This window comes from Ammospiza caudacuta, chromosome 1 (assembly GCF_027887145.1).
Source record: "Ammospiza caudacuta isolate bAmmCau1 chromosome 1, bAmmCau1.pri, whole genome shotgun sequence".
NCBI lineage: Eukaryota > Metazoa > Chordata > Aves > Passeriformes > Passerellidae > Ammospiza > Ammospiza caudacuta.
Window position 1 is genome coordinate 156,360,668 of NC_080593.1, and position 13,850 is coordinate 156,374,517.

At 61.8% G+C, this 13,850-nt stretch overlaps 1 protein-coding gene across 1 annotated transcript; it reads left to right on the forward strand.

Moving 5' to 3' along the window:
• Window positions 1-12,695, forward strand: LOC131563148 (cytochrome c1, heme protein, mitochondrial). Its single transcript, XM_058813083.1, has 9 exons — window positions 1-276; window positions 504-661; window positions 793-952; window positions 3,810-4,012; window positions 6,315-6,441; window positions 8,515-8,672; window positions 11,003-11,163; window positions 11,535-11,635; window positions 12,443-12,695. Exons 1-9 carry the CDS (start codon window positions 1-3, stop codon window positions 12,545-12,547), a joined length of 1,449 nt encoding a protein of 482 aa, XP_058669066.1. The 3' UTR covers window positions 12,548-12,695.
• The last annotated feature ends 1,155 nt before the right edge of the window (window positions 12,696-13,850 follow it).

The following is a 13,850-nucleotide window of genomic DNA, read 5'->3' on the forward strand; positions in this document are numbered from 1 at the left end:
ATGGACACACGGACGGACACACAGCCAGAGCCCAGTGTGCCCCCAGAGCCACGGCCAGAGCCCCAGACGGACACACGGACACACGGACAGTGCCCCAGACAGACCCACGGCCGGAGCCCCAGACGGACACACGGACACACGGACAGTGCCCCAGACAGACCCACGGCCGGAGCCCCAGACGGACACACGGACAGAGCCATAGACAGACAGACAGATGCCCAGACAGGCCTCAGGTGTGACCCCACTGAGACCCCGCCCACCGGGACGACCCCCACAGTGGGGGCCTAAAGGGGCGTGGCTCTTTCAGGGCACGGTTTGTTTGGGGGTGCGGCCTTCTGGGGGCGTGGCTTTTGGTAATGGGCGTGTCTTGTACAAGGACCTGATTTGTTAATGGGCGTGTCTTTTGTCAATGAGCGTGGCTTATGTGCAGGGGTGTGACTCGTTGAGGGGCGTGGCTTTGTTAATGGGCGTGGCTTTTGTCAATGAGCGTGGCTTATGTGCAGGGGTGTGACTCGTTGAGGGGCGTGGCTTTGTTAATGGGCGTGGCTGTTAATCGGCACGCCTCTGCGGCGAGGCGCGGTTTCTTAAGGGGCGTGGCTTTTTCAGGGGCGCGGTTTTGTTACCAGGCGTGGCGTCCGCTCGGGGGGGCGTGGTTTACCGTGTGGGCGTGGTCTCTCCCTTTGCTCCTCCCCCTCCCTCCGCCAGGGGGCGCCGCAATAAAAAAAAAAAAAGTTACCGCGTCACGTGCCTCCCGGTGACGTCACTCCCGCCCCTCCCTCCCTCCGACGTCAGTTCCGGGGCGTCGCGGCGCGTCCCCTCGACCTCGGCGATGGCGGCGCTGCGGGGCCTGCGGGGCCTCCCGGGGCTGCGGCTGCTCCCGGGCCCGGCGCGGCCCGGCCCGGCTCCCCCGCGCGCGCTGCTGCGCCCGCACCGCGGCCCCGGCCCCGCCACGGTGAGTGCGGCCCCGCAAGGTCACGGCGCGGCCCGGCCCCTCGCGGGCCCTGCGGCTCACCGGGGAGTGCGTGAGGGACGGCAGCGGCCGTGCCCGGCGCTGGCCGTGCCTGCCCCGGTGTGCCCGGTGCTTCGCAGCCCTGCGCGCTGTCCCCGGTTCCTGCCCCAGGCCCACATGGTGTCCCCGGTGCCGCTCCCGGCCCTTCCCGGTGTCCCCGGTGCCGCTCCCGGCCCTTCCCGGTGTCCCCGGTGCCGCTCCCGGCCCTTCCCGGTGTCCCCGGTTCCTGCCCCGGCCCTTCCCGGTGTCCCCGGTTCTATTCCCGGCCCCTCCCTTTTCCCGGTGCCCCTGGTTCTGTCTGCGGACCCCCGGTGTGCCCGGTGCTTGCCAGCCCTGCACGGTGCTCCCGGTTCCACTTGGCGGTTCCCGGTGCTCCTCCGTGCCTTCCCCGGTGCCCCCGGTTCCATTCCCGGTGCCCTCGGTTCCTGCCCGAGCCCCTCCCGGTGCCCCTGGTTCCCGGTGCCGGCACGGTTCCGCTCCCAACCCCTCCCGGTTCGTTTGCCCGTCCTGCTCGCCGTTCTCCGTTACCCCTCCCGGTTCCCGGTACCCGCAGTTCCCCTCCCGGCCCTGCCTGGGGGCTGCCGGTGCCTGCCCCGCTGTGCCCGGTGCTCGCTCCCGAGCCCCGCCCGGTGTCCCCGGTTCTCGGGGCCCTCGCTTGTCCCGCTCGCCGCGTGCCCGCGGTGCCCTCTGCCCGCCCTTGGCGCCGCTGCCGCCGGCAATTCCGGTAACCCCGGTAATCCCGTTCCCGCAATTCCGGTATCCCCGGTAATCCTGTTCCCGGCAATTCCGGTAACCCCGGTAATCCCGTTCCCGCAATTCCGGTATCCCCGGTAATCCCGTTCCCGCAATTCCGGTATCCCCGGTAATCCCGTTCCCGGCAATTCCGGTATCCCCGGTAATCCCGTTCCCGGCAATTCCGGTATCCCCGGTAATCCCGTTCCCGGCAATTCCGGTATCCCCGGTAATCCCGTTCCCGGCAATTCCGGTATCCCCGGTAATCCCGTTCCCGCAATTCCGGTGTCCCCGCTATTCCCGTTCCCGGCAATTCCGGTGTCCCCGCTATTCCCGTTCCCGGCAATTCCGGTAACCCCGGTAATCCTGTTCCCGCAATTCCGGTATCCCGGCAATTCCGGTGTCCCCGCTATTCCTGTTCCCGCAATTCCGGTATCCCCGCTATTCCTGTTCCCGCAATTCCGGTATCCCCGGTAATCCTGTTCCGGCAATTCCGGTATCCCGGCAATTCCGGTGTCCCCGGTATTCCTGTTCCCGCAATTCCGGTGTCCCCACTATTCCCGCCATCCCCGGTGTTCCCGCTGTTCCCGTTCCTGCTGTTCCCACTGTTTCTGTTTCCGGCAATTCCGGTGTCCCCGCTGTTCCATTCCCGGTCCCGGTATTCTTGGTAATTCCGGTATCCCCGGTGTTCCCATTCCCGGTATCCCTGCCATTCCCGCTCCCGCTAGTTCCAGCATTCCCGGTGCTCCCGCTGTTCCCGTTCCCGGTAATTCCGGTGTTCCCGGTGTTCCCGCTATCCCCGCTGTCCCCGCTGTTCCCGGTAATTCCGGCATTCCCGGTAACTCCGGTGTCTCCGCTATTCCATCCCCGCTGTTCCCGCTGTCCCCGGTAATTCTGGTGTCCCTGGTAACTCCGGTGTCTCCGCTGTTCCATCCCCGCTGTTCCCGCTGTCCCCGGGACCCCCCCATTGCTTTTGTCCCCCCACCCCCGAGCCTTGGGGTCCCTGGTGCCCCTGGATGCCCACGTGTCCCCCCCCCAGGTGTCCCTGTCCCCGTCACCCCCCAGGTGTCCCTGTGATCACCCAGGTGTCCCTGACCCCCCCAGGTGTCCCTGTCACCCCCCAGGTGTCCCTGTGTCCCCCCCAGGTGTCCCTGTCACCCCCCACGTGTCCCTGTCACCCCCCACGTGTCCCTGTGTCCCCCCCAGGTGTCCCTGTGTCCCCCCCAGGTGTCCCTGTCACCCCCCACGTGTCCCTGTGTCCCCCCCAGGTGTCCCTGTGTCCCCCCCACGTGTCCCTGTCACCCCCCACGTGTCCCTGTGTCCCCCCCAGGTGTCCCTGTGTCCCCTCCCAGGTGTCCCTGTCCCCCCCAGGTGTCCCTGTGTCCCCCCGAGGTGTCCCTGTCACCCCCCACGTGTCCCTGTGTCCCCCCCAGGTGTCCCTGTGTCCCCTCCCAGGTGTCCCTGTCCCCCCCAGGTGTCCCTGTGTCCCCTCCCAGGTGTCCGTGTCTCCCCTGTCCCCACCCTGGTGTCCCCTCCCAGGTGTCCCTGTCACCTCTGACCCTCCCATCCCCACCCTGGTGTCCTTGTGACCTTCTGAGGTGCCCCTAACACCCCTGTCCCCCCCAGGTGTCCCTAACCTGTCCCTGTTCTCCCCAGGTGTCCCTAACCTGTCCCTAACCTGTCCCTGTGTCCCCAATGTCCCTAACCTGTCCCTGTTCCCCCAGGTGTCCCTAACCTGTCCCTTTGTCACTCTCCAGGTGTCCCTGTCGTCGCCGGGCCGTCCCCGCTCCCGGTGGTCCCTCATGGGGGGGTCCCTGTCCCTGTGTCCCCCCAATGTCCCTAACGTGTCCCTAACGTGTCCCTAACCTGTCCCTGTCCCTCCAGGTGTCCCTAACCTGTCCCTAACCTGTCCCTGTGCCCCCCAGGTGTCCCTAACCTGTCCCTAATGTGTCCCTAACCTGTCCCTGTCCCTCCAGGTGTCCCTAACCTGTCCCTAACCTGTCCCTGTGCCCCCCAGGTGTCCCTAACCTGTCCCTAACCTGTCCCTAACGTGTCCGTGTCCCCCCAGGTGTCGCTGTCGTCGTTCCCGGGCCGTCCCCGCTCCCGGTGGTCCCTGGCCGTGCTGGGGGCGCTGGCGGGGGGGGGGTCCCTGGCCGTGGCCCTGTCGCTGTCGCTCGGGGGGGGCCCCGTGAGCGCGGGGGAGCTGGAGCTGCACCCCCCGAACCTGCCCTGGAGCCACGGCGGCTTCCTGTCGGCGCTGGACCACGCCAGGTGTGGGAAACGGGGAAATTTGGGGAAATTCGGGGGGTTTGGGGGTCCCTGTCGGCGCTGGACCACGCCAGGTGTGGGAAATGGGGAAATTGGGGGGCTTTGGGGGGTCCCTGTTGGCGCTGGACCACGCCAGGTGTGAGAAATGGGGAATCTGGGGGGGTCTGGGGGGTCCCTGTCTGTGCTGGACCACGCCAGGTGTGGGAAATGGGGAAATTCAGGGGGTCCTGGGGGGGTTTGGGGGTCCCTGTCGGCGCTGGACCACGCCAGGTGTGGGAAATGGGGAATCTGGGGGGGTTTGGGGGGCTTTGGGGGGTCCCTGTCGGCGCTGGACCACGCCAGGTGTGGGAAATGGGGGGTCCTGGGGGGGTTTGGGGGGTCTTGGAGGGATTTGGGGGGGTTGGGGGGTCCCTGTCGGCGCTGGACCACGCCAGGTGTGGGAAATGGGGAAATTTGGGGGGTTTGGGGGTCCCTGTCGGCTCTGGACCACGCCAGGTATGGGAAATTGGGGGGTCCTGGGGGGCAGTTTGGGGGGTTCCTGTCTGCGCTGGACCACGCCAGGTGTGGGAAATGGGGAATTTGGGGGGTCCTGGGGGGGTTTGGGGGTGTCCTGGGGGGGTTTGGGGGTTCCTGTCTGCGCTGGACCACGCCAGGTGTGGGAAATGGGGGGTCCTGGGGGGGTTTGGGGGGGGTCTTGGGGGGGTTTGGGGGGTACCTGTATGCGCTGGACCACGCCAGGTATGGGAAATTGGTGGGATTTGGGGGGTCCTGGGGGGGTTTGGGGGTCCCTGTCGGCGCTGGACCACGCCAGGTGTGGGAAATGGGGAAATTCGGGGGGTTTGGGGGGGCTTTGGGGGGTCCCTGTCTGCGCTGGACCACGCCAGGTGTGGGAAATGGGGGGTCCTGGGGGGGTTTGGGGGGTCTTGGAGGGATTTGGGGGGGTTTGGGGGGTCCCTGTCGGCGCTGGACCATGCCAGGTATGGGAAATGGGGAATTTTGGGGGCGTTTGGGGGTCCCTGTGTGCTCTCGACCATGCCAAGTATGAAAAATTGGGAATTTGGGGGGTCCTGAGGGGGTTTGGGGGTCTCTGTCTGTGCTGGACCACGCCAGGTGTGGGAAACGGGGAATTTGGGGGGTCCTGGGGATGCCTGAGGGTCCCTGGACCACGCCAGGTAAAGGAGACTGGGGAGATTTGGGGGGGATTTTGGGGTCTCTGGGGGCATTTGGGGTCTCTGGGGGGGTCCCTGCAGTGTGCGCAGGGGGGTTCCAGGTGTGTTTGAGGTGATTTTGGGGTTTTTTTGGGGTCTCTAACCCCACAGGTGTGCATGGGGGGGGGGGGGCATTCTTGGTGGTTTTGGGGTGATTTTGGGGTTTTTGGGGTCTCTAACCCCACTGTGTCCCCGCAGGGGGGTTCTGGGTGTGTTTGGGGTGATTTTGGGGCGATTTTGGGGTCGTGAGTCCCCACAGTGTGTGCACGGGGGCGTTCCAGATGTGTTTGGGGTCATTTTGGGGGTTTTGGGGTTATTTTAGGGTCTCTAACCCCGCTGTGACCCCACTGTGTGCACAGGGGGTTCCAGGCAATTTTGGGGTGATTTTGGGGTTTCTGACCTCCCTCATTCATCCCACTGTGCACAGGGGGTTCCAGGTGTGTTTGGGGTCATTTTGGGGTTTTTGGGGTCTCTAACCCCGCTGTGTCCCCGCAGTGTGCATGGTGGGGGGGGCATTCTTGGTGGTTTTGGGGTGATTTTGGGGGTTTTTGGGGTCTCTAACCCCGCTGTGTCCCCACAATGTGCGCAGGGAGTTCCAGGTGTTTGGGGTCATTTTGGGGTGATTTTGGGGTTTCTGTCCCCGCTGTGTGCGCCGGGGGTTCCGGGTGATTTTGGGGTAATTTTGGGGCTTTTAGGATAATTTTGGGGTTTCTGTCCCCCAGTGTCCGCAGGGGGTTCCAGGTGTACCGCCAGGTGTGTCTGGGATTGTTTTGGGGTGATTTTGGGGTTTTTAGGATAATTTTGGTGTCTGTTTGTCCCCCAGTGTCCGCAGGGGGTTCCAGGTGTACCGCCAGGTGTGTTTGGGGTGATTTTGGGGTGATTTTGGGATAATTTTGGTGTCTGTTTGTCCTGCAGTGTCCGCAGGGGGTTCCAGGTGTACCGCCAGGTGTGTTTGGGGTGATTTTGGGGTGATTTTGGGGTGATTTTGGTGTCTGTTTGTCCCGCAGTGTCCGCAGGGGGTTCCAGGTGTACCGCCAGGTGTGTTTGGGGTGATTTTGGGGTGATTTTGGGGTGATTTTGGTGTCTGTCTCCCGCAGTGTCCGCAGGGGGTTCCAGGTGTACCGCCAGGTGTGCTCCGCCTGTCACTCCATGGAGTATTTGGCTTTCCGGAACCTCATCGGCGTCACCCACACCGAGGCCGAGGCCAAGGCGCTGGCGGAGGAGGTGACACCGCGACCCCTGTGCCACCCCCTGTCACCCTGTGCCACCCCCTGTGCCACCCCCCGTCACCCTGTGTCGCTGCTGCCACCCCCCGTGCCACCCTGTGCCACCCCCGGTGTCACTGCTGCCACCTGCACTGTCCCAGTGTCCCTGTCCTGCTGTCCCCCGTGTCCCTGTGCTGCCACCTGCAGTGTCCCAGTGTCCCCAGTTTGCTGTCCCCAATATCTCTGTGTCCCCTGCCCTGTCCCCAGTGTCCCAGTGTCCCCAGTCTGCTGTCCCCAATTTCCCAGTGCCTCTGGGTGCCACCCAGGCTGTCCCCTGTGTCCCCAGTGTCCCTGTGCTGCTCTCCCCAGTGTCCCCCTGCCCTGTCCCCAGTGTCCCTGTGCTGCCACCCCTGCTGTCCCACAGTCCGTGTCCTGCTGTCCCCAATGTTCCAGTGTCCCTGTGCTGCCACCCCTGCTGTCCCCACTGTCCGTGTCCTGCTGTCCCCAAGGTTCCAGTGTCACTGCTGCCACCCCTGCTGTCCCCACTGTCCTGCTGGCTCCATCCCAGTGTCCCAGTGCCCTGCTGTCCCTGTGCTGCCACCCCTGCTGTCCTGGTGCCACTCTGCTGCCATCCCCAGTGTCCCCACCTTGCTGTCCCTGACGTGTCATTGTCCCTGTGCTGCCACCCCTGCTGTCCTGGTGCCACTCTGCTGCCACCTACAGTGTCCCCACCCTGCTGTCCCCAATATTCTGCTGTCCCTGTCCTGCCACTCCCAGTGTCCCCAGTGACCTTGCTGTCCCTGACGTGTCATTGTCACTGTCCTGCTGTCCTTGGTGTCCTGCTGGCTCCATCCCAGTGTCCCACTGTCCCTGTCCTGCCATCCCCAGTGTCCCCACCTTGCTGTCCCTGACGTGTCATTGTCCCTGTGCTGCCACCCCTGCTGTCCTGGTGCCACTCTGCTGCCATCCCCAGTGTCCCCACCCTGCTGTCCCCAGTGTTCTGATGTCCCTGTCCTGCCACCACCCCTGGTGTCCTGCTGGCTCCGTCCCACTGTCCCAACGTCCCTGTCCTGCCATTCGCCGTGTCCTGCTGTCCCTGTCCCTGCTGTCCCTGTGTGTCACCTGTCCATGTGTGTCACCTGTCCATGTCTCACCTGTCCCTGTGTGTCACCTGTCCGTGTCTCACCTGTATCTCACCTGTCCGTGTCTCACCTGTGCAGGTGGAGGTGCAGGACGGCCCCGATGAGAACGGGGAGATGTTCATGGGGACCCTGCTGTCCCTGTGTGTCACCTGTCCCTGTGTGTCACCTGTCCCTGACCCTGCTGTCCCTGTGTGTCACCTGTCCCTGTGTGTCACCTGTCCATGTCTCACCTGTCCATATCTCACCTGTCCATGTCTCACCTGTGCAGGTGGACGGCCCGGATGAGAACGGGGAGATGTTCATGGGGACCCTGCTGTCCCTGCTGTCCCTGTGTGTCACCTGTCCCTGTGTGTCACCTGTCCGTGTCTCACCTGTCCGTGTCTCACCTGTGCAGGTGGAGGTGCAGGACGGCCCCGATGAGAACGGGGAGATGTTCATGGGGACCCTGCTGTCCCTGTGTGTCACCTGTCCCTGTGTGTCACCTGTCCATGTCTCACCTGTCCATATCTCACCTGTATCTCACCTGTCCGTGTCTCACCTGTGCAGGTGGAGGTGCAGGACGGCCCCGATGAGAACGGGGAGATGTTCATGGGGACCCTGCTGTCCCTGTGTGTCACCTGTCCCTGTGTGTCACCTGTCCATGTCTCACCTGTCCGTGTCTCACCTGTCCCTGCAGGTGGAGGTGCAGGATGGCCCAGATGAGAATGGGGAGATGTTCATGGGGACCCTGCTGTCCCTGCTGTCCCTGTGTGTCACCTGTCCGTGTCTCACCTGTATCTCACCTGTCCGTGTCTCACCTGTGCAGGTGGAGGTGCAGGACGGCCCGGATGAGAACGGGGAGATGTTCATGGGGACCCTGCTGTCCCTGTGTGTCACCTGTCCCTGTGTCTCACCTGTCCGTGTCTCACCTGTCCATGTCTCACCTGTCCGTGTCTCACCTGTCCCTGCAGGTGGAGGTGCAGGACGGCCCGGATGAGAACGGGGAGATGTTCATGCGTCCCGGGAAGATCTCGGATCATTTCCCCAAGCCCTACCCCAACCCCGAGGCTGCGCGGGCGGCCAACAACGGGGCCCTGCCCCCGGACCTGAGCTACATCGTCAACGCCAGGTGAGGAGGGGTCCTGGGGGGCTCTGGGGGGCTCTGGGGGGCTTTGGGGGTCCTGGGGGGCTTTGGGGTCACCCCACAATGCATTGACCCCACTGATGCCATTGATCCCATTCTCAATGACCCCATTGATCGGTCATTGATCCGTTATTGATCCGTTATTGATCTGTCATTGATCCGTCATTGATCTGTCATTGATCCTGTCATTGATCTGTCATTGATCCCGTCATTGATCCTGTCATTGATCTGTCATTGATCCTGTCATTGATCCTGTCATTGATCTGTCATTGATCTGTCATTGATCCGTCATTGATCCGTCATTGATCTGTCATTGATCTGTCATTGATCCGTTATTGATCTGTCATTGATCCGTCATTGATCCGTCATTGATCTGTCATTGATCTGTCATTGATCCTGTCATTGATCCTGTCATTGATCTGTCATTGATCCGTCATTGATCCTGTCATTGATCCTGTCATTGATCTGTCATTGATCCGTCATTGATCCCGTTAACCCTTCAGGCAAGGGTGTGAGGACTGCATGTTCACCCTGCTGACTGTGGGGCACTGTGACGCGGTTATTGATCCGTTATTGATCCGTTATTGATCTGTTATTAACCCTTCAGGCACGGGGGCGAGGGTTACGTGTTCACCCTGCTCACAGGGCACTGCGACCCCATTATTGATCCGTTATTGATCCGTTATTGATCTGTTATTGATCTGTTATTAACCCTTCAGGCACAGGGGCGAGGATTACGTGTTCGCCCTGCTCACCGGGTGCTGTGACCCCATTATTGATCCGTTATTGATCTGTTATTGATCCGTTATTGATCTGTTATTAACCCTTTAGGCACGGGGGCGAGGATTACGTGTTCACCCTGCTCACGGGGCACTGCGACCCCATTATTGATCCGTTATTGATCCGTTATTGATCTGTTATTGATCTGTTATTAACCCTTCAGGCACAGGGGCGAGGATTACGTGTTCGCCCTGCTCACCGGGTGCTGTGACTCCATTATTGATCCGTTATTGATCTGTTATTGATCTGTTATTAACCCTTTAGGCACGGGGGCGAGGATTACGTGTTCGCCCTGCTCACGGGATACTGTGACTCCATTATTGATCCGTTATTGATCCGTTATTGATCTGTTATCGATTCCATTAACCCTTTAGGCACGGGGGCGAGGATTACGTGTTCGCCCTGCTCACGGGGTAATGTGACCCCATTATTGATCCGTTATTGATCCGTTATTGATCTGTTATTAACCCTTCAGGCACGGGGGCGAGGGTTACGTGTTCGCCCTGCTCACAGGGCACTGTGACCCCATTATTGATCCGTTATTGATCCATTATTGATCCGTTATTGATCTGTTATTAACCCTTCAGGCACAGGGGCGAGGATTACGTGTTCGCCCTGCTCACCGGGTGCTGTGACTCCATTATTGATCAGTTATTGATCCGTTATTGATCTGTTATCGATTCCATTAACCCTTCAGGCACGGGGGCGAGGGTTACGTGTTCGCCCTGCTCACAGGGCACTGTGACCCCATTATTGATCCGTTATTGATCCATTATTGATCCGTTATTGATCTGTTATTAACCCTTCAGGCACAGGGGCGAGGATTACGTGTTCGCCCTGCTCACCGGGTGCTGTGACTCCATTATTGATCCGTTATTGATCTGTTATTGATCTGTTATCGATTCCATTAACCCTTTAGGCACAGGGGCGAGGGTTACCTGTTCACCCTGCTTACCGGGTGCTGTGACCCCATTATTGATCCGTTATTGATCTGTTATTAACCCTTTAGGCGTGGGGGCGAGGATTACGTGTTCGCCCTGCTCATGGGGTAATGTGACCCCATTATTGATCCGTTATTGATCCGTTATTGATCTGTTATTAACCCTTCAGGCACAGGGGTGAGATTTACGTGTTCGCCCTGCTCACAGGGCACTGTGACGCCGTTATTGATCCATTATTGATGCATTATTGATCCATTATTGATCTCTCCAGGCACGGGGGCGAGGATTACGTGTTCGCCCTGCTCACGGGGTACTGTGACGCCGTTATTGATCAGTTATTGATCCGTTATTGATCTGTTATTGATCTGTTATCGATTCCATTAACCCTTTAGGCACGGGGGCGAGGATTACGTGTTCGCCCTGCTCACGGGGTACTGTGACCCCATTATTGATCCGTTATTGATCTGTTATTGATCTGTTATTAACCCTTCAGGCACGGGGGCGAGGATTACGTGTTCGCCCTGCTCACGGGGTACTGTGACCCCATTATTGATCCGTTATTGATCTGTTATTGATCTGTTATTAACCCTTCAGGCACGGGGGCGAGGATTACGTGTTCGCCCTGCTCACGGGGTACTGTGACGCCCCCGGGGGGGTCTCTCTGAGGGAGGGGCTCCATTACAACCCCTACTTCCCCGGCCAGGCCATCGGCATGGCCCCCCCCATCTACGACGAGGTGCTCGAGTACGAGGACGGTACGGGGGGCTTGAAGGGGGGGCTTAAAGGGGTCCTGGGGGGGATTAAAGGGGCCTTGGGGGGGTCCTGCTGGGGCTGGGGGGGTCCTGGAGGGGTCTGAGGGGAAGCTGGGGGTCCTGGGAGGGGTCTGCAGGGGATTTGGGGGGGTCGTGCTGGGGGTGGGAAGGGGAAGGGATTGGAGGGGGCTGGGGGGGGGTCTGGGGGTGCCCTGGGGGGGTTTGGGGAGGTCCTGGGGGGCTCTGACCACACCAGGTATTGGAGTGGTCCTGGGGGTCCCAGTGGGATCTGTGGGGTTCAGAGGGTCTCTTTGGGGTCTCTGGGGGTCTCGGGGGTCCCATTGGGGGTCTCACTGCCCTGTCCCCCCCCCCAGGCACCCCGGCCACCATGTCCCAGATTGCCAAGGACGTTTGCACCTTCCTGCGCTGGGCGGCCGAGCCCGAGCACGACCACCGCAAAAAGATGGGGCTCAAGGTGGGGCTGGGGGCTCAAGGTGGGGCTGGGGGCTCAAGGTGGGGCTGGGGGCTTCACTGGGCGGCTGGGGGCTTTGGGGGGGGCTGCTGGGCGGGGCTTCAGGGGGGCTCATGGTGGGGCTGGGGGGCCTGAAGGTGGGGCTGGGGCCTAAGGGGGGTCAGGGGGCCTCAAGGTGGGGTAGGGGGGGTCAGGGTGGGGCTGGGGGCTTCAAGATAGGGCTGGGGATGAGGGGTCTTGAGGGGCCTCAGGGTAGGGCTGGGGTCTCTTGGGGGGCTCGGGGGCTCTCAAGGTGGGGCTGGGGTTTCAGAGGGGCCTCAAGATGGCTCGGGGGGGCTCAGGAGTACTCAGGGGGGTCCCAAGGAGGGACTGGGGTTTTGGGGGGTCTCAGGGGGCTCTCAGGTTTGCTCAGGGGGTCCCAAGGTGGGATTGGGGTTTTGGGGGGTCTCAGGGTGGTTTGGGGGGTCTCAGGTTTGCTCAGGGGGTCCCAAGGTGGGATTGGGGGGCTCGGGGGGTCTCAGGGTGGTTTGGGGGGGTTCTCAGGGGGCTCTCAGGTTTGCTCAGGGGGGTCCCAAGGAGGGATTGGGGTTTCGGGGGGTCTCAGGGTGGTTTGGGGGCTCTCAGGGGTCCCAAGGAGGGACTGGGGGTCTCGGGGGGTCTCAGGGTGGTTTGGGGGGTCTCAGGGGTCCCAAGGAGAGATTGGGGGGCTCGGGGAGTCTCAGGTTTGCTCAGGGGGTCCCAAGGAGGGGCTGGGGGGCTCGGGGGGTCTCAGGGGGTCCCGGTGTTGCTGAGCCCCCGTGTCCCCCCCAGCTGCTGCTGATCTCGGGGCTGCTGACGCCGCTGCTGTACTACATGAAGCGCCACAAGTGGGCCGTGCTCAAGAGCAGGAAGCTGCTGTACCGGCCCCCCAAGTAGGGCCCGGCCCCCGACTCCGCCCCGGGGGGGTCCCCGAGCCCCCGGCCCCCCCCGCGGCACCGGGGGAGCCCCCCAGGAGGGGCTTTGGGGGTCCCCACGTTCCCCCCCCCCCCCCCCAACCTCGTGTTCGACCCCGGCCTCGGCCCCCGCGGGGCTGCGGGGGGAATAAAGGCTGGGATTACACAGAACGGAAATGTGTCTGTCTGTCTGTCTGTGTGTCTGTGTGTCTGTCTGTCTGTGTGTCTGTCTGTCTGGGCTGCGGGGGGAATAAAGGCTGGGATTACACAGAACGGAAATGTGTCTGTCTGTCTGTCTGTCTGTGTGTGTGTCTGTCTGTCTGTCTGTGTGTCTGTGTGTGTCTGTCTGTGTGTCTGTGTGTGTCTGTCTGTGTGTCTGTCTGTCCTGGGCTGCGGGGGGGAATAAAGGCTGGGATTACACAGAATGGAAATGTGTCTGTCTGTGTGTGTGTCTGTCTGTCTGTCTGGGGCTCTCTGTCCTGGGCTGCGGGGGGAATAAAGGCTGGGATTACACAGAACGGAAATGTGTCTGTGTGTCTGTCTGTGTGTCTGTCTGTGTGTCTGTCTGTGTGTCTGTCTGTCTGTCTGTGTGTCTGTCTGTCTGTCTGTCTGTGTGTCTGTCTGTCCTGGGCTGCGGGGGGAATAAAGGCTGGGATTACACAGAATGGAAATGTGTCTGTCTGTCTGTGTGTCTGTCTGTGTGTCTGTCTGGGCTGTCTGTCCTGGGCTGCGGGGGGAGTAAAGGCTGGGACTACACAGAATGGAAATGTGTGACTGGGGTCTGTCTGTCTGTCTGTCTGTGTGTCTGGGCTGGGCTGCGGGGGGAATTAAAGGCTGGGATTACACAGAGAAACACGAGTGGGGTCAGTCTGTCTGTCTGTCTGTCTGTGTGTCTGTCTGGGTTGTGGGGGGGAATAAAGGCTGGGGTTCCACAGAATGGAAACACGAGTGGGTCTGAGTCTGTCCTGGCTCTGTCCTTCCTGTGGGGCTGTTCTGGCGCTGGGTGTGTGGCTCTGTCTGTCCTGGTTGTGGGGCTGGGTCTGTCCGTCTGTCCTTGGTGTGGAGCGGGTGCGATGTGGGGCTGGGTCTGTTCTGGGGCTGTCTGGGATGTGGGTCCAGCCGTGCCCAGCCCAGGCTGTGGTGGTGCCATGGGTCAGTCTGTGGGTCCAGCCGTGCCCAGGCCATGCCCAGCCCAGGCTGTGGTGGTGCCATGGGTCAGTCTGTGGGTCCAGCCGTGCCCAGCCCAGGCTGTGGTGGTGCCATGGGTCAGTCTGTGGGTCCAGCCG